General features: G+C 36.9%; 2 protein-coding genes across 2 annotated transcripts in view; both read left to right on the forward strand.

The window, feature by feature from the left end:
- Positions 1–409: 409 nt before the first annotated feature.
- Positions 410–20,897, forward strand: part of LOC141398111 (uncharacterized) — a 26,272-nt gene continuing 5,784 nt past the window's right edge. Inside the window, exons 1-3 of the mRNA XM_073975341.1 lie at positions 410–687; positions 3,089–3,293; positions 3,882–9,321. Of these exons, the coding sequence (XP_073831442.1) occupies positions 3,162–3,293; positions 3,882–9,321 (5,572 nt within the window). The 5' untranslated portion in view covers positions 410–687; positions 3,089–3,161. The remainder of the gene's footprint in view (positions 688–3,088; positions 3,294–3,881; positions 9,322–20,897) is intronic.
- LOC141396887 (uncharacterized) lies at positions 10,389–18,111 on the forward strand. The gene is made up of 3 exons (XM_073972594.1): positions 10,389–10,615; positions 11,674–11,863; positions 12,040–18,111. Exons 2-3 carry the CDS (start codon positions 11,732–11,734, stop codon positions 18,007–18,009), a joined length of 6,102 nt encoding a protein of 2,033 aa, XP_073828695.1. The 5' UTR covers positions 10,389–10,615; positions 11,674–11,731; the 3' UTR covers positions 18,010–18,111.

Below are 20,897 nucleotides of genomic sequence, written 5' to 3' on the forward strand. Positions count from 1 at the left end.
TGGTAAGGGATACTTAAACCCATCTTCCAAGGTTATTTCGTCGGCCACAGGCCAAACCATGATTAATAGTATACCACTAAGTTATTAATGAGAAAAAAAGGATTTAATTAAATAAATTTGATTTTTAATTTCTGAATTTTCTTCGCTGAAAAAAATTTGCACGTCCTCTTTGTTCGGCGTCTTTTGCCAAGTTTTCCCATTGTCACTAATGTAGAAAGCTCTTGGCGCCTAATACCATCTGACGCCGTTAACTATATCCATTTGGCTTTGTTGTATAAAAAATCAATTGTTTTCTTTTTCATGTCTTTCATTCGTAAACAAAGCAATTTTACTTTACCTCATATTCATAAATAAACGTAGATTTTGCTTTACGCGTATCTTTATCGGCGTTTCTACTCTCCGTCTTTTTATTCGTAACATTGAAATAAAATTAGTTGGATTGGTTCTTAAAAGTGAACGGTGCAGTTCATGGTGAAATAAAAAAAAAACACTAAAATAAAATTAATAAAACGACGTTATTAAACAAAAGAAAATAATAAATTCAATTAGTTATTATAGAATATATTGAAAGCATATCTTTATAGAGTGCGTGTGCGTGTTTATTCATGAAAAATTAAAGAAAAAAGGGCGATACGAGAGCAGTATACAAGATCCGCAGATCCGATCGTTCGGAATATTTAAACACTGGTAAGTCTTTGGGTGCCCTCTGATGACGCTAATGTAAGAAACTGTATATCCTAGGAAGTCCACAATTTCTTGATATGAGCTCAAAATATAAAAAAGTTGTAGAAACAATTGTGTAGGTGTTTTGATGCTACCCATTGTAGAAGAGTTTAGCCTTCTATGTTTTATGGGTGAAAGTTTTAAACCGATGACACTAAACTGAGTTATTGGACAATCAAGCTCTCGATTGTTGGCTGGTTCTCTCCGATATGAACAATATAAAACTGTAATTCGATCCCTACAACAACAAAAACGTCTTTAAGTCTTTCAAACAGTTTGCAAGAAAACATGCAAAAACCACTCAAAGGAGAAGAATTCTAGACTAGACCACCAAAGTAGCTAAACAACACTGCAAGAACGCCCTCCACTATGCACTAATCAAGACCAGTAGAAGTTCAAATTGCGTTACGGCAAAAAATCGGGAACACTAATACTGCAGAGGAATGATCAGTATCATTCATACATGTTGATATGTAGAGGGGACGACCTCCAGATGTCATAGATATTGTATTGAATGCGGATGATTGCACGATCGAGTCGTCGATGAAATATGTGATTGGTTAAATGTCTACATAGCTGGCATAGTCCAGTTTTCTCCTGTGAGGAATGTGAAAATATTCGCCGCTAAATCCACAACCGCAATGTTCATCACATGGACGGCTGAAATGAGGCTTCGCCTACAATGCCACCCAATCCCACGGCAGCGGGTTCTATCGTACCAGATTAACCCGAAACCCTTTTCTTTCGACCAGCGGCTGCCAACCCAGCATCAAACCTATGCTTCTACGTAGGTTTGTATGCTGCTACAACAACAACAACAATGCTACCGCTTCCACAGACACTTTCTGAAAGAACGAGTGCTTCTATAGACTCTTTCTGAAGAAAATTGTGCTTCCATAGAACCTTTCTGAAGGAAAGGGAGTTTCTATGGACCCTTTCTGAAGAAAATGGCTCTTCTATAGACCATTTTTGAAGGAAATGATGTTTCTATAGAACCTTTCTGAATGAGAGGGTGCTTCTATAGATCTTTTCTGAAGAAAAATGTTCTTCTATAAACGTTTTTTTTTATAGAAAAGAGTGCTTCTATAGACACATTCTGAAGAAAAGGTGCTTCCATAGACACATTCTGAGGGAAAGGAAAATTCTATAAACATTTGTTGCTATTGTTGTTGTAGTAGCATAAAAACCTACGTAGAAGCATATGTTTGATGCCGCGTTTGAAACTATTGTTTCGGGTCAATCCGGTACGAAAGAACCCGCTGCCGTGGGATTGCATTTTTTGTAGGAAAGGATGCTTCTATAGAACGTTTCTGAAAGAAACGGTGCATCTATAGACAATTTCTAAAGGAAAGGTGGCGGCTTTAGAATTTTTCTAAAAGGAAAGATGCTTCTATAGACACTTTCTGAAAAAAAGAATGCTCTATAGTTTCCAGCACGAAAGGGTGCTTCTATAGACCTTTTCTGAAGAAAAGGGTGCTTCCATAGACACATTCTGAAGGAATGGAAAATTCTATAAACATTGTAGGAAAGGGTGCTTCATAGAACCTTTCTAAATGAAACGGTGCATCTATTTCTGAAAGAAAGGGTGCGGATATAGGCGTTATCTAAAAATAAGGGTGCTTCTATAGAAGGAAAGTGTGCATATATAGACTGAATGAAATGTTCCTTCTATAAACGGCTTATGAAGGAAAGGGTGTTTCTGAAGACCCTTTCTGAAGTATAGGCTGCTTCTATAGACCTTTTTGAAGGAAACGGTGCTTCTATAGGCCCTTTTTGAAAGAGAAGGTGCTTCTATAGACACTTTTTGAAGGAAACGCTGCTTCTGCAGACCATTTCTGATGGAAAGACTTCTTCTATACACTTTTTTTAAAGGAAAGACTTCTTCTGTAGACCCTTTTTGAAGGAAAGGCTGCGTCTAATAGAACCTTTTTGAAGAATAGGCTGCTTCTATAGACCCTTTTTGAAGGAAAGTCTGCGTCTATATAACTTTTTCGAGGGGAAGACTGCTTCTATAGATACTTTTTGTTGCCGTTGTTGTTGTAACAGTGTTTATTATTATGTTTGTATGTTCGTTCGTCTGTTCAATCTGGCTCTGGGTCTATCTCCTGTTCCAGGAAAGTGGCTGCTTCGATGAGATGTAACCACAGATCCACTAGGGTTAGATGAGTAGGTTCGGCTGGGCAGTTGAAAATGTGTTTTGTGTCGTGCGGGGCCATGACTGCTGGCCCCGGCTGCTTCAATGGACCCTTTTTGAAGGAAAGGCATTTTTGGCATTGTAGATTCTATGAATGTGAAAAAAGTATATGCTTTAATCCCAATAACTGTAAAGGACTGCTTTTAATTCTGTTTTTTCTTTTTATTGCAGAACACTGGATAGGACGTTTGGTTTGATATTCTCAATATAAACTATGGCGGACAATTGAACATTCCATTCCAACATGTTAAATGCCACAAAGTGCCGTTTATGCCTTGAGCATTGCACTGATCGCCAGCAGCAGCGAAGTCTATTCAATGAAGATGGTTCCGCAAATTATGTTTATGAATTAATTGTAAAATATTTTTCACCTCAGGTAAGTCAATAGGAAGAGGCCTTATAAATAAGATCAGGGCGGTTCAAATTGCTGAAACTTCAGGTTAGCTCTGATACCATCGATCTCCAAAAGAAATTACACATTCCAAACCTCAGAAGGTTAAAAAATTGTAGAGGCCATCATCTCAAACGGCAAGCATTCGAAAAAGTGCCGCACACTGTGACAGTCCTCTATAAATGCTGCGACGAGACCAAAAAAGTCAAAGTCTGCCCCAAAAGGTTTTAAGACACCTTCATTTTTTCTTTAAGGATGTCGAAAATAAATGCTTTGTTCACATTCTATTATGTTTTCGAATCATAAAGGAAAAAATTGTTATCGTTGTAAAATTTGTAGATTCTTGTAGGTTCTGGAACAGAGCAAAAATTGGTCCATATTTATATTAGGCAATTTTCCTTGCGGCAGGCAATTGCCGGTTTGATGAGGTATATGGTAACCGTTTGCCTCTGAACACCTTCTCTCATCGACAAACTGACAATTGCCGCACAGAAAATTGCCTAATGTAAATATGGAGCAACTTTCCTAAATTAGTTTGTTTACTATTTTCACACTTGCTTTCTTTTTTTCCAGTTTTTGGATATGGTTAAGGTCAAACATTTGACTAGCATATGTCTAAAGTGTTGGAATCACATCTGCGAGTTTAATAATTTTCAACGGACGATATATGATGCCCATGTTAGACTTACTGAATCTGATTTAAACCTAAAAGATGAACCTGAAGAATTCATTGCCAGAGATAATGATGCTCCCAATAAACCGGAAAATTTTCAAACTAATCATGAAGTCATTGCCATCAAATTGGAATCAGAAGAAGATACAATAACCACCCCGAATGCGTCGGAAAATGCAGGAAGTAATCAGGCTTCGGAGAATGAAACATGCAAATCTGTAGCAATAGATGTGCTTTCCAGTGTCAATGCAAATGATTTATACATGTTGGCGCCCAACATAGAAAATTCTAATAAGGAAGTTTTCCAGCGAGTGTTTGAAAATTGTTTGGAGAATTTACAAACCCAACATGGGTCGCCTAGAAGAGAATTGGACCCAGATGTTCAAGTTGTAGAAGAGCAACCTTCTTGTCCCATAATTTTGGTTGAGTCTAATGATCTATATGAAGGAGATATTGTTTTAGACATAATTGAAGACGAAGAAGAATGTGGTCACGATAGATGTGGTGACAACCTGCCGACTTTAAATGAAAATCATGAATTCATTGCCACAGATAAAACACAGAAGGTCTTGGAAAATATTCAAATTGATGAAGAAAATATTGAAATCAATTTTGAACTAGTAGAAGATGAAGAAGGAAATGTAACCACAAATACACCAGAACCTTGTGGAACTCAGCAAGAAACAATTGGAGTTGGGTTGACACTGGATAAAGTACAAAACGATAATCCAAAAACTTTGGGGAATTTTGAAACAAATAATCCTCAGAATGACGTGGAATGTTCGCAAACTGATCAGGAATTGATTGAAATTAAATTGGAGCTAGAAGAAAGTGAAGATAAAACTGTAATCGCAAATAGCTCAGGATCTCCTGGAAATCAGCAAGAAACGACTGGAGTTGAGCTGACAACAGACAAAGTACAAAATAATAATCAAAAACCGTTGGGGAATTCTGAATCAAATGATCCTCAGAAGGGGTTGGAATATTCTGAAACTGATCAAGAATTGATTGAAATAAAATTGGAGCTGGTAGATGATGAAGATGAGAATGTAATCAGAAATAATTCAAAGCCTACTGGAACTCAGCAAGAAACGAATAGAGTTAAGTTGAAGCTAGATAAAGTACAAAATAATAACCCAAAGACATTGGGGAATTCTGAATCAAATAATCCTCAGAATGACTTGGAGCCTATTCAAACTGATCAAGAATTTGTGGAAATTAAATTGGAGCTAGAAGAAGATGTGAATGTAAGAGGGAGTAATTCAAAGTCTTCTGGAACTCAGCAAGAAACGACTGGTATTGATCTGACGTTAGATAAAGTACAAAATGACTACCCAAAGACGATGGAGAATTCTGAATCAAATAATCCTCAGAATGACATAGAATGTTCTCAATCTGATCAGGAATTTGTGGAAATTAAATTGGAGCTAGAAGAAGATGAAAATGAAACCGCAAATACCTCTGAGCCTTCTGCAACACAACAAGAAACGAATGGTGTCGATCTGACGAATGGTATGGATTTGACGAATGGTGTGGATCTGACGTTAGATAAAGTACAAAATGATAACCCAAAGACTTTGGGGAATTCTGAGTCAAAAAATCCTCAGAATGCTATGGAACATTCTCAAACTGATCAAGAATTGATTGAAATCAAAATGGAGCTAGAAGAAGATGAAAATGTAACCGCAAATATCCCAGAGCCTTCTGCAATTCAACAAGAAACGAACGGTGAGGATCTGACAAAGGAAAAAGAACAAAATGATAACCCAAAAACGTTGAGAAATTATGAATCGCAGAGAGAAGAATTGGAATCAGAAACTGCAATTGAAATAGAAGTACCAAACGAAGATCTATCGGATGGGGATATTGTTTTAGATATATACAGCGAGGAAGAGGAAGAAAATGATATAAACTCAATTGAAGAACAATTATCCCTTGCCTTAGAGGCTATAGAAAATAAAAATACAAATACCGCAGGCAATTCTGAAACTCAACAGTTCCCGTGCAGCGTACAATTTGAACAGGGAAATGGAGAAAATGAAAATGTAAACCCTTTGAAGGATTCTGAAACTCAACAAGAGTATTTTATAATTAAAATGGAACAAGAATCTGATACAGAAACAGAAGCAGCCTGTAAACGTTTGGTGACACACGAGTCTAATGAGGAAACAGCGGTTAATTCTGTAGTCAAATTGGAACATGAAGACGAAATGGAATTCGTAGAGGAAGACAATTCAAGTGTCATGGGAAAAAAATTGGAGAATTTGGCGCCCATCGTAACACATGCCAGTAGAAAACGTTTCAGAAGATTGCCTCTGAGATCACCAAAGAATCAGAAGCAAAATCGTCACAACACTACGAATTCAAATGATGCCACAAGAGATTTAAAGATTTTGGCGCCCAATGTAATAAAGAACAGAATTTTCAAAAAGTCAACTCTCGGTTCCATGCATCATAATATGACTCAAACCCACAATAACACCAAACCAATTGGGGAAAGCTCTTTGAAACCCAACCTCACAAATTCAAATGAAGGAGTTTTAAGCAATTTTTCCAAGGTGGCCCCACAATCCTTCAATACCGCAGACCAAAGTGACGCCAACGTATCAAAAGTCGCCTCAGAAGTTCAAAAGATGATGCCGGCCAACATCACTAATTCACATAAGAGAGTAATGAAAAAGTTTACTGTGGGATCTATACAAAGTGCGGCACAAAACCTTAATTCCACACACTCAAATGTCACCTCAAAACCGGAAAACATTTTGGGGAGTAATGATACAGAATCAGTATTCCTTGAAAATGCTACTCAAACCCACAGCAATGCAGATTCAAATGTTGCCACAAACGTTGAAAACATTTTGGCGCCCAACTTAACGAACCTGAGCCCCGTAAAAAAGATATCTCGAAACCTCAATACCCAGGACATAAGTGACACATCCGCGGCCAACTTAAGGAATGTGAGAAATTTCCAAAGACTGAGCCTGAGATCCTTAAAAAAAATTACTCGACATCTCAATACCCACGATTCAGGTGACACTTTTGCGGCCAACATGTCGCCACATGAATCTACTGAAAACACAAAAACCAACGATTCAAGTCGCACTTTGTCACCCAACATGAAAACCCAAAAATCTACTGAAAATCCCAATAATGTAGATTCAAATGCCACATTGGCGCCCAACGTGACAAATCAGCCAATTTTAAATACCACACAAATCGCCAATACCGCCAACCCAAATGTTACCCCAAACGTTTCAAGGGTGTCGGCAGCCGGCGTTATAAACTCCAGTAAACGAGTTAAAAATATGGTCACTTCAGAAAGCATCAATGATTCGAAACAAAGTTCCAATGCTGCAGACACAAATGCAGCCATAAATGTTCCAATGGTTTTGCGGGTCGACATCATAAATAAACGAATTAAAAAGTTGTTGGCTTTAAAATCTGTTAGAAATAGTTTAGAGTCAGATTCGAAAGTTGAAGAGAAATCTTCACCATCACAAGGTGCCAAGGACATCGAGATTAGTTCCTTAACTACTCCATCAGTCCCCATCAAAGAGAACTCAGGTCTGCTAGCACAGATCAGTAGCAATAATGCAATTTATGTCAGTGGCTCTTCAGGTGTTCCATCAGAAGAGGAAGAAAACCCAAACTCCATCATGGAAAAAGGAAAAGGAGAAAAACGGTGTTGGTTCACGGCCCGGAAAAGAAACAATGATAACATCAATAATGCAAATTCAAAAGTGGTGGCAGATGATTGCACTCAACAATCGGAAGAAGAATCTACAGAATGGTCGAAAGGAAACAGCCATAGCAGCAGAAGTAGTAGTAGTTCGTGTGAGAACATTTCATTGGCCAACTATAAACGAAGAAAAATATGTAACGAAAGCCGGAAAATCTCAAAAGGGAAGAATAGAAGCGAAACAAAGCGGATGATCGTTGAAACAAACAATCGGAATTTTCAACCACTTAAAACATCTCCGGAAATAAAACCTGTGGAAATTATTGAAAGTCAAGATGATCGAGTCAACGATGATTTTAACTTTGCCGAACTCACAAACAATCACGGAAATTTAATAATGAAATGCGTTGTTGGAACTCAAAGTCTCGAAACTTCAGAACGAAGTAGCATTGAAACGCCACCAATCAATCGAAACCTTGAAGCATTCAAAGAATCTAGGAATTCTAAGGAAATAATTGGTGGATTTGATAATAGAGTGAATGCTAGACCGTATATCCAATGTCACGCCGACGAACATAATGTTCAAAAGCAAGGACATATTCTAGACAAAACCCTTCTTAAAAAGGCATTTGGTATTGATGTATCCGATGAGGAGGCTGAAGAGGATAGTGATACGAGTTCAGTAACTGAAATGTCAGAAAATCTTGCACAAGCTATGAAAAGCTACATTCATAAGGCTAAGACGGCTCCTAACCAATTAAAGATTACCAACTCCGTCCCAGATACTTCAACAACACAATGTTTAGAAAAACAACCACAACCAATATCTATTAAACGTGCCTTAGAATTTGACAATAAAAATTCAGCGAATGGAAAAAATCCAGGCTCCACGACCAACATATCCGATAAAGAGAAGAATTCTAATGATAATAATTCGAAACCCAAACGTTATCGCTACAGAATAAAAACCGTTGAAGAATATGATCAATTTATAGCTAAATGGAAACCCCAACTAAATTGTGAGCTATGCAATGTTACCTGCGCCAAATACACTTTGCTACGTGAACACTTTGCCGAACAACATCCCAGCGAGGAATGTTACATTACATGCTGTCAGATACAATTTCGTTATCGTTATGAAATCGTAAAACATATTTACTATCATGAAAGCAGATTTAAATGTCAACTATGCCGTGTGCCATTCTACAGGAAAGATACTCTAACTCAACATTTGGAATCTTTACATTCTGACTGCACTAAACCAAAAGAAACCTATAAATGCAACAAATGTGGCAAGTCATTTGCTAAGCTTTCAAATTTTAAACTTCATCCGGAATTCTGTAAGGGTCAGCCAAAACATGACAACAGCAAGACCCGTGTTGCGTGTGATATATGTGAAAAATCCTATAAAGATAAAAGTGTTTTGAAAAGACACAAAGACACCTACCATAGAGATAACGACAAACGTCATCAATGTCATATTTGTGATCGTATCTTTGCAAACAAACCAAATTTGGATGACCATTTGACGAGAGTACATTCAATGGAAAGTCGTTTTAAGTGCAAATGGTGTCCAAAGAATTTCCGTGAACCATCCGGGCGTCTTCTGCACTACAAAAAAGTTCACACAGATCTGTTAAAGGCTGAACGGACAAACAGGCGTGAAAAATATTAACAAAAACGTTTCAAATGTACCGAATGTGATGAAGTTTATCGTACATCGTTTGGCTTGTCAGAGCACAAGTTGTCACAGCATGAGGACAACACATTGCGCTATATGTGTAAATATTGCAGCAAGGGATATAAATACAGTTCAATTCATAGGGCGCATCCTGAAAAATAAAATGGAAAAGTTAAAAAAATGAATAAAAATTAAAAATGTAAATAAAAATATCGTATATTTGATCAGGGACCAATAAATGTAACATTTGTTTAATTATATCCACTAACGGCATTGGATTTTTTTTTTTTTTAATCTGGCACTCAATTTCCAATGTAACTTTAACTTTGTTCCGTAAAAATAAATTCAGACACTTTTTAAAAATTTCGGGAGCAAGTTGAGTTGAAGCATTAAACTCGGATAAAATTATAATTTTTTCTATATAGCCGGCCTTTGGCCGGGTATTTAAGACTTTCTCCATTTTTTTTTTAAATTAAAATTTTTCTTTAAGTAGCCGACATTTAACAAGCGATTTTTCGGAACTTCGGAGTCCCATATCTCGGAAGTATGGACTGCCGCAATAAATGTTATATATATTTGTGATCAGGGTAACGAGGCCTACCTGTGGAAAAAAATTGGTCCCGATCCGAGCTTAATGCTTCAACTCATCTTTAGTCAAATTTCGAAAACTTGGTACAGAATGTGAAAAGATATACAATTTCATTTATTCTGATGTACAATATGCACCATTTACCGACATTTTTATCTAAAGTATAACGGAAATAAATTGTGTGCCCTTGTGATGAGAGTCACTAATGTAAACAGCTGTTGGCGCTTAATACCATCTAACGCCGTTAACAATATCCGTTTGGCTTTGTTGTAAAAAAATCAATTGTTTTTCTTTCTCATGTCTCTCATTCGTAAACAAAGCAAATTTACTTCGCCTCATATTCGTAAATAAACGTAGATTTTGCTTTACGTGTATCTTTATCGGCGTTTCTACTCTCCGTCTTTTTATTCGTAACATTGAAATTAAATTAACTGGTTCGGTTCTTAAAAGTGAACGGTGCAGTTCATGGTGAAATAATAAAAAAACAACACTAACAACACCAGCCATTAATTAATTGGAATTTTTTGGGAATAAAACTCATTAAACAGAAGAAAATAATAAATTTTATTAGTTAATGCATCATATCTGGAAGGATAGCATTAAAAAGGGTGTATTTATTCATGACAAGCGAATGGGTGACGAATGGGTGATGGATCGCAAGTGGATAGTTGCATTCATCTGATGGGTAAGTCAAATCATAACCCAGCGCTCTAAGCAATTTCATCATTTAAAACGCTAAATACTGGTAAGTCTTGGTGTCCCCCCATGATCATGCTAGTGTATAATTGTACTCTGGGTAATTGATAGATTGTGATGAGCTCTTTAAGTTCCGAGTAAAGTTTGGGCATATCTTTCCTTTACCGACCCACCGCAGAAAATTATGAAAAAAATTACCACAGATAGTACTTTTCATGCCGATTCCAACAATGTATTTCTTTTGTTGGGGAAATGTATACTTACCGAGATATAGGCCTCCGAAGTTCCGAAAATTCCTTTGTTTACTTGGGGAAAAATTTACGATTTAAAAAAAGTTTGTTCGCGTAGCCGAAATTCGCTCCTGTCCATAGGAGAAAGTCTTAAATCCCCGGCCGAAGGCCGGCTACTTAAGAAAACTTACGATTTAAGGGAAAATTTTGTATTTTTTTCTGCGAAGGGTCGGTAAAGGAAATTTGTTCCAAAGTTTGGGTAAACTCGTCGATTTTACCTATGTCGATGAGTGCAAGTTTTAAACCAATGCTACTAAACTGAGCACATCTACTGCAAAGGAATAAAGACCTGGCATATCTTTCCTTTACCGACAGTATGCAGAAAATTGTGAAAAATTACGGCAGATAGTGCTTTTCGTCCTGATTCCAATGACGTATAACACTTTCTGGGGAAATGTATACTTCCCGAGATATGGGCCTATGAAAAAATTACCGACCAACAGCAGAAAATTATAAAAAAATTACCACAGATAGTGCTTTTCATGCCGATTCCAACGATGTATTTCTTTTGTTGGGGAAATTTATACTTACCGAGATATAGGCCGAGGGCTATGCTGAAGACAGCCACTCTCCAAGAGCACTCTTGTAGATGCAGTAGTATCACAGGCTTAGCAATACAGTTCTTTTTAACAGTGGCAGTCTCTCAGGCTGTAGTACTATACAGGGTCTCACCCACATAGTTAAATTTATTCTGTTTTAGTCCTCCTAACTGTAGTTGACAACCTTTAAATCTATTTTTATTTTTTGTTTAATACAGAACGCCGTTTGATATTCTCAATACAAATTATGCCAAGAAACTGAATATTCCATCCAACATGTTAAATTCCTCAAAGTGCCGTTTATGCATTGAACATTGCAGCGATCGCCAGCAGCTACGAAGTCTATTCAATGAAGATGGTTCCGAAAATTATGTCTACGATTTAATTGTGAAATATTTTTCACCTCAGGTAAGATAAGAATAGAGACCTGTATTGAAACTTCAAATTAAAACTTGAAAGATATAGAAGCGAAGATATACCAACCAAGTGGTATAGCTCTGACCGCTTAATACAATACGAGTTCCTTTTTGTCTTACCGATTTTTTCAACTTTTTTCTCAAAATCTCTTTTTCTTTTTCTCACAGTTTTTGGATATGGGTAACGTTAAACATTTGACCAGCATATGTCTGAAGTGTTGGAATCATATCTGTGAGTTTAATAATTTCCAACGAACCATATACGCTGCCCATGTTAGACTTATTGAAACTGATTTAAATATAAAAGATGAACCTGAAGAATTCATTGGCGTAGATAATGATGCTCCCAATAACACGGAAAATTGTCAAACGAATCAAGAAGAAGTAAGAAGTAACAACCCGAATATATCGGGAAATGCAGGAGGTAATCAGGAATCTATTAATTCCAAAGTTTTGGAGAATGAAACATGCACATCTTTAGCAATAGATTTGGCTTCCAGTGTCAGTTCGAATGAATTACAAATTTTGGCGCCCATCGTTGAAAATTCTAATAAGGAAGTTTTCCAGCGATTGCCTGAAAATAATTTGGAGAATTCAAAAGATCAATCAGAATCGTCTAGAAAGGAAATACATCCTTATGTTCAAATTGGTGAAGAGCAACCATTTTGCCCCACAGTTTTAGTTGGGTCTAATGATCTATCTGAAGGAGATATTGTTTTAGACATAATTGAAGACGAAGAAGAATCTGATCACGATAGATGTGGTGACAACCTGCCGACTTTAAATGAAAATCTGGAATTCATTGCCACAGATAAACCACAGAAGGGCTTGGAAAGTATTCAAATTGATGAAGAAAATATTCAAATCAATTTTGAACTAGTAGAAGATGAAGAAGAAAATGTAACCACAAATACACCAGAGCCTTGTGGAACTCAGCAAGAAACAGTTGGAGTTGGGTTGACACGAGATAAAGTACAAAACGATAATACAAAAACTTTGGGAAACTTTAAATCAAATAATCCTCCGAATGACGTGGAATGTTCGCAAGAAAATCAGGAATTGGTTGAAATTAAATTGGAGCTAGAAGAAGGTGAAGATAAAAATGTAACGGCAAATAACTCAGAATCTCCTGGAAATCAGCAAGAAACGAATGGAATTGAGTTGACCTTAGATAAAGTACCAAATAATAACCCAAAACTGTTGGGGAATTCTGAATCAAATAATGCTCGTACTGATCAAGAATTTGTGGAAATCAAACTGGAGCTAGAAGAAGATGAAAAGGAGACCGCAAATGCCATAGAGCCTTCTGGAACTAAACAAGAAACGACTGGTGTTGTGTTGGCGCTTGATAAAGTACAAAATGATAACCCAAAGAGGTTAAGGAATTCTGAATCAAGTGGTCCACAAAGGGGCTTGGAATTTTATGAAACAGATAAAGAGTTAATTGAAATCAAATTGGAGCTAGAAGAAGATGAACATGAAACCGCAAATACCTCTGAGCCTTCTGCAACAAAAGATAAAGTACAAAATCACAAGGCAGAACCTTTGGGGAATTTCGAATCAAATAATCCTCAGCGTGACTTGAAACATTCTGAAACTGATCAAGAATTCATTGAAATCAAATTGGAGGTAGCAGAAGATGAAAATGTAGCCTCAAATGCCCTAGAGCCACCTGGAATTCAACAAGAAAAGACTGGTGTAGATCTGACACAAGATAAAGTACAAAATCATAACCCAAATTTGTTGGCCAATCCTCAGAAAGTCTTGGAATCTGCTCAAACTGATCAAGAATTGATTGAAATTAAATTGGAACTAGATGAAGATGAAAAGGAGACCGGAATTACCACAGAGCTTTGTGGAACTTTACAAGAAACGTGTGGAGATAAGGTGACGCTAGATAAGGTACAACATGATAACCCAAAACCTTTGGGGAATTCTGAATCGCAGAGAGTTAATTTGCAATCAGAAACTGGAAATGAAATTGATGAACCAAACGAAGATTTGGTTACAGATAACGCCAACGACCTATCAGATGGAGATATTGTTTTAGATATATATAGCGAGGAGGAGGAGGAGGAGGAAGAAGATATAAATTATATTGAATTACAAAACTCAATTGAAGAACAAGTATTCCGTGCCTTAGAGGCTATAGAAAATGAAAATACAAATACCGCAGGGAATTCTGCAAATCAACAGTTCTCGCTCAGGGTAGAATTAGAACAGGAAAATGGAGAAAATGAAAACGTAAATTCGTTGAGGAATTCTGAAGCTCGACAAGAGTATTTCATAGTCAAAATGGAGCAAGAATCTGACACAGAAACAGAAGCAGCCTGTAAACGTTTGGTGACAGACGAGTCTAATAAGGAAGCGGTGGGTAGTTCTGTGGTCAAATTGGAACTTGACGAAATGGAATTTTTAGGAGAAGACCATTCAAGTGTAACCGGGAAAATATTGCAGAATTTGGCGCCCATTGTAACACATGCGAGTAGAGCACGTTTCAGAAGATTGTCTCTGAGACCAACAAAGAATGAGACGCAAAATCGTCACAATACTACGAATTCAAATGATGGCACAAGAAATTTAAAGATTTTGGGGCCCGATGTAATAAATAACCGAATTTTCAAAAATTCAACTCTGGGTTCCAAGCATCTTAATACGACTCAAACCCACAATAACGCCGACCCAATGGGGGAAAACATTTTGGAACCCCACAACGAAATATCTAATAAAGGAGTTTTAAGCAATATTTTCCAGGGGAACCCAAAATCCGTCAATACCGCAGACCAAAGTGACGCCAACGTATCAAAAGTAGCCTCAGAAGTTCAAAAGATGATGCCGGCCAACGTCACTAATTCACATAAGAGAGTAATGAAAAAGTTTACTGTGGGATCCATACAAAGTGCGACTGAAAACCTTAATTCCACACATTCAAATGTCACCTCAAAAGCGGAAAACATTTTGAGGACCAATGATGCGGAATCAGTATTCCTTGAAAATGCTACTCAAACCCACAACAATGCAGATTCAAATGTTGCCACAAACGTTGAGAACAATTTGGCGACCAACTTAACGAATGAGAAGGCGAGAAGCTTCGATAGATTGAAATTGAGCCCCGCAAAGAAGATTTTTCGAAATCTCAATACCTCAGACTCAAGTGACACATTGGCGCTAAGCCTGGGGCCCGTAAAAAAGTTTGCACGACATCTCAGCAGCCACATTTCGGGAGCCACTTTGGCACCCAACATGAAAACCCAAAAATCTACTGAAAATCCCAATAACGTAGATTCAAATGCCAATGATGCGGAATCAGTATTCCTTGAAAATGCTACTCAAACCCAGAATAATGCAGATTTAAATGTTGCCACAAACGTTGAGAACAATTTGGCGCCCAACTTAACGAGCCTGAGCCCCACAAAAAAGATTTCTCGAAACCTCAATACTCATGACTCATGTGACACATTGGCGCCCAACTTAAGGAATGTGAAAAATTTCAAAAGACTGAGCCTGAGACCCATGAAAAAGATTACTCGACATCTCAATACCCACGATTCAGGTGACACTTTTGCGGCCAACATGTCGCCACATGAATCTACTGGAAACACAAATACCAACGATTCAAGTCGCAATGTGGCGCCCAACATGGTGACTGAAGAATCTACTAAAAATCCCAATAACGTAGATTCAAATGCCACATTGGCGTCCAACGTGACAAATACGACAATTTTAAATACCACACAAATCGCGAATACCGCCAACCCAACTGTTACCGCAAAAGTTTTAAGGGTTTTGGCGCCCGACGTTATAAACTCCAGTAAACGAATTAAACATATGTTAGCCTCAGAAAGCGTAAATGATTCCAGACAAAGTTCCAATGCGGCAGACAAAAATGTCGCCACAAAAGTTCAAAGAGTTTTGGAGCCCGATATCATAAATTCCAATAAACGAATTGAAAAGTGGTTGGCTTCAAAATCCATTAGTAATATGACTGAGAGCATTAGTAGCCTAGAGTCAGATTCGAATGAAGGAAATTTCTCTTCACAAACACAAGGTGCCAAGGGCATCGAGGCTAGTTCCTTAACTACTCCATCAGTCTCCGTCAAAGAGAACTCAGTAATGCTATCACAGATCAGTAGCAATACTGCAATTTATGGCAGTGGATCTTCAGGTGTTCCATCAGAAGAGGAAGAAAATCCAAACTCTATCATGGAAAAAGGAAAGGGTGAAAAAACATGTTGGTTCACGGTCCGGAAAAGAACCATTCATAACCTCAATAATGCATATACAAAGGTGGCGGCGACACTCAATCTTACAAATTCAGATGATGAAAATTGCACTCAACAAACGGAAGAAGAATCTACAGAACGTCCGAAAGGAGGCACCCATAGAAGCAGCAGTAGTATTTCGTATGAGAACATGTCATTGGCCACCTACAAACGAAAAAGAATTTGTTACGAAAACCCGAAAATCTCAAAACTTAAGAATAGAAAAGAAACAGAGCGAAGCATCGTTGAAGCAAACAATCGGGATTTTCAACCACTTAAAACAACTCAGGAAATAAAAACTGTGGAAAATATTGAACATCAGCAAGTTGACGATGATGCTAACTCTGCCAAACTCAAAAGCAATCAAGGAAATTTAAGAGTGAAATGCGTTGCTGAAAAACAAAAACTCGAAACCTCAGACCGAAGTAGTATTGAAGCGACAATTAACCAAAAACTTGAAATATTCAAAGAACCAATGGATTCTAAGGAAATAATTAGTGGACTGGATAACAAAATTAATGTTAGACCTCATACCCAAGGTCAAGGCGACAAAGATAATGTTCCAAAGCAAGGAAAATTAATAGACAAAACCCTTCTTAAAAAGGCATTTGATTTTGATGTATCCGATGAGGATGTTGAAGAGGAGAGTGATACAAGTTCAGTAACTGAAGAAATGTCAGAAAATCTTCCACAAGCTATAAAATGCTACATTCCTAAGGCTGATATGGGTCCTAATCAATCAAAGACTAACACACCAGGCCCACAAACTCCAACAACAACATGTTTTGCAAAACAACAACAACCAATACCTATTAAACGTGCCTTAGAATTTGACAATGAAAGTTCAGAGAATGAAAAAAATCTAGGCTCCGCGACCAACACATCCGATGAAGAGGAGAATTCTAATGATAATAATTCGAAACTCCCACGTTATCGCTACAGATTAAAAACTGTTGAAGAATATGATCAATTTATTGCTAAATGGAAACCCCAACTAAATTGTGAGCTATGTAATGTTACCTGCACCAAATTCACTTTGCTACGTGAACACTTTGCTGAACAACATCCCAGCGAGGAGTGTTACATTACCTGCTGTCAGATACAATTTCGTTATCGTTGTGAAATCGTAAAACACATTTACTATCACGAAGCAGCAAATAATGGGGAATTTAAATGTGATATATGTTATACGGCATACCCCGTGAAAGGTGACCTAAATCGACATATGCAGACGAAACATTCTGATTGTCCCAAACCAAAGGTTACCCACAAATGCAACAAATGTGAAAAGACTTTTGTAAAAGCAACTGGATATAGAATTCATCTCGAATTTTGTGATGGTCGACCCCCTGACAATAGCAAAACTCAAGTTTCTTGTGAAAAATGTGGAAAAATCTCCAAGAATAAAAAATCTTTACGAAAACACATACTCCACGAACACCCGGAAAATGATAAACAATATCAGTGTCAAATTTGTGATCAAATTTGCAAGAGCAAACAGAACTTAAAGTCGCATTTCCAAGCTGTACATACAACAGAGGATTGTAAATACTACTGTAAATGGTGTCCAAAAACATATCGTACATCGTCTTTACGTCTTACCCATTATAAGCGGGTTCACACCCAGCTATATAAGGAAGAGTGGTTTAAGAAACGGGAACAAGTTAAAAACAAGCGTTACAAGTGTACGGAATGTGATAAAGTTTATCGCACCACATTTGCCTTGTCCGAGCATATGGCCCAGCACCGAAGTAACACGACACCACTCTACAAATGTAAATATTGTAACAATGGATATAAATACAGTTCGAATTTAAGTGCCCACGTTCAAAGGGTACATCCGGAAAAATATAATGGCAAAGTTAAAGGGAAATAGATACTTGTGTGTTTTATGTATGTATATGTATAGTTGTTATTTATAATAATTACTTTAAGAATGTTAGTTTATACCAATAAAAAGTGCATTTAAAAAAACAAATAACTGTTTCAATCGTCAACGGACTGACATTAAGATGGAAATCAGCTATTGCAGAAGTTTCTCTTCTAATTCAGAATGTATGGCGTATCATATTTAAGAACAAATGGTCTGTTCCAGAACTCCAAGAATCTACTAATTCTTACTATTTTTTTTTTTTTTTTGCGATAATATAAAAGAAATTGTAGTACAAATTTGTAGATTCTTGCAGGTTCTGGAACAGGCATACAATTAACATTAACTCTGTAACGTACCATTGTTTACGTTAGGTTAGGTTTAAGGATGCGCACTCAGGATGCGCTTCACTCGGACACCGTTGGTCCATTGTATTCATCCTGTGTAGGTTATAGATGAAGATTTAAAGATGTGAGGATGTTGATGCGGTATGATGAGATGAGGATGATAGGGTAGAGATTATGGGATGATAGTGAAGTATAGGAGATGATGAATTGATGGCGCAGTGCTTGATAGGATGAAGATGTAAAGATGAGAGGTTTAATGCCGAGGTATAGCTGATATCGTGCTGGAAATGTAGAAAAAGTCTACTAATAATTAAGAGTTAATTAAGCCATGATAGATTTTTGGCAAAGTTGAGTAGAACAATGAGGTCGATTTTGATCCCTTTATCTTGTAACGGCTAATCTGTGTAGTAAAAATATATATTTTTTAATATGCCATTTAGATATGACACCATTAGCCGGATTTAGCCCATTATCAGGTTTTATTTGCTAAATCCAGCCAAAATCTACCAGATTTCTCATACAAAAATAAATCCTCCTATTGAGTGGATTTGTTTTAAATCTGGCATAAATCCTCGTATACAACTCTGTTTTTTGCAACATGTTGCTAGAAAATACTAAAAGTTGCAAGCTGGCACAAGAAACAAGGTAGATGCATCGGTGAATTGCTACACTAAAAATAATTTAAAATGTAAACATTTGTAAACAAGGCGGAAAAATTAAATTTGTTTTGATGTACAAAGTTGATTTTAATCAACCAAGACTAAAGGCCTGCGTACATAAGCTGCTTTGCCTGATTGCCTTGCTTTGCTGCTTCAATAAAAAAATAAAAGAACAAAGAAGGCCGACCCAATTTCCAACTGATGGCAACCCAGTTCGAAATTTTGTCTTTATTCTATTATTTTTATTACGTCAGAAATGAAGCAGGTAAGCAGGGCAATCAGGCAAAGCAGCTTATGTACGCAGGCCTTGATTGCCTTGCTTACCTGCTTCATTTCTGACGTAATAAAAATAATAGAATAAAGACGAAATTTCGAACTGGGTTGCCATCAGTTGGAAATTGGGTCGGCCTTTTTTGTTCTTTTATTTTTTTATTGAAGCAGCAAAGCAAGGCAATCAGGCAAAGCAGCTTATGTACGCAGGCCTTAATATTTATGATGTCTAAACGATAAAATAATTCGTTTATTTATTTTAGATGGGCAAACTGTGATAAAATAATTTTTATTTGCTCTTTAGTTAGCATTAGTAGCATAATGTGCTAACATTTTCAGTATTAAACAATAAATTTGTAATTTGACGTATGTTTTTTGAGACGAATTCAATTTACAAAAAATTCTTTTTGGCCTATCGATCAGATGGGCTGATGCATCTACCTTGGTAATTGCGCTATGAACAAGAATCAGCTGATTGCCATTTAAATCCTTCAAAATGTATATCTAAATGCAATCAGATTTGTACTAGATTTATTAAATCCAGACGAGGATTTATGGCTAGTCTAAATGAGCTATAATAATCAATTTTGTTACAAGAAACATTTTACACATTTTACTACGTTGCATTTACGTTACATTAACTATGTGTGAATATGAACAGCAGTGAAAATTTATTTCGACGCCGTTAAATTGTCTTCGGTAATCTATGTAGTTTGACTTTGCCGTAGTTCAATTCAGTGAATACTTTCTTTGAACTGTTTGCGTTTCTAATCAGAAAAATAAAAAAATTAAATAAATTTAATAATAAAATACCACAGGAATATAAACAATAATTACATTCTATTGCAAAATAAATTATTTCTGAGACTAATTTTAACGATAAATATATGTAAGGTATGTATGTTACCGCCAGTTTATGAAAACAGGCAAATCATGTTAAGGCGCCAAAACGCTCCTTTTGAAAGAGAAGACATCAGGTGTGTTCGTTTACTCAACAATTTGTACAAATTTGTACAAGTCCAGTAACTTCTTGTAATCGACTAAGGTCTTTTGCATTGTACTGCAGAGTGAACGAACAACATCCAGTAACAATTTGTACACATTTTGAGTAAACGAACACACATATCAAGACATCTTCATAGTGCCAGAAATTCCATCATGCATCGATTCCAAATCGTATAAAGTCGTGTAAAGGCCTGATGCTCAATTCTGTTTCTTGGCTTTACCTAAATAATTGCGTGTGCAATAGAATTTTCAGAATTTCAGAGGCCTATATCTCGGGAAGTATGGACTTGTGCAAGACAAAATGTATATCATTATACTCAGGGCCACAAGGACTATCTGTGGTATATGTATAAACTCAACTTATGCCAGAAATTCCAGAATCGTATAAAGTCGTGGAAGGGCCTGAGGCTCAATTCCTAATTAATTGCGTGTGCGTTCGCTTTACTTCCTCAAATTCGTATCTTAAAAAATACATACATACATCTTTTCAGGAGAGACAAAAACAGTTTATCTTTTGATACATCCGTCTTTGGGTAAAAGTATAAAAGGCACTCAGATTGTCTGCGGTTCAATCCTTGACCAGAACACCAACATTTTTGACGGTGGCAAATCC

The sequence above is a fragment of the Musca autumnalis genome, unplaced genomic scaffold (genome assembly GCF_047663935.1).
Source record: "Musca autumnalis isolate F117 unplaced genomic scaffold, ASM4766393v1 scaffold_3, whole genome shotgun sequence".
In the NCBI taxonomy this organism is placed as follows: domain Eukaryota; kingdom Metazoa; phylum Arthropoda; class Insecta; order Diptera; family Muscidae; genus Musca; species Musca autumnalis.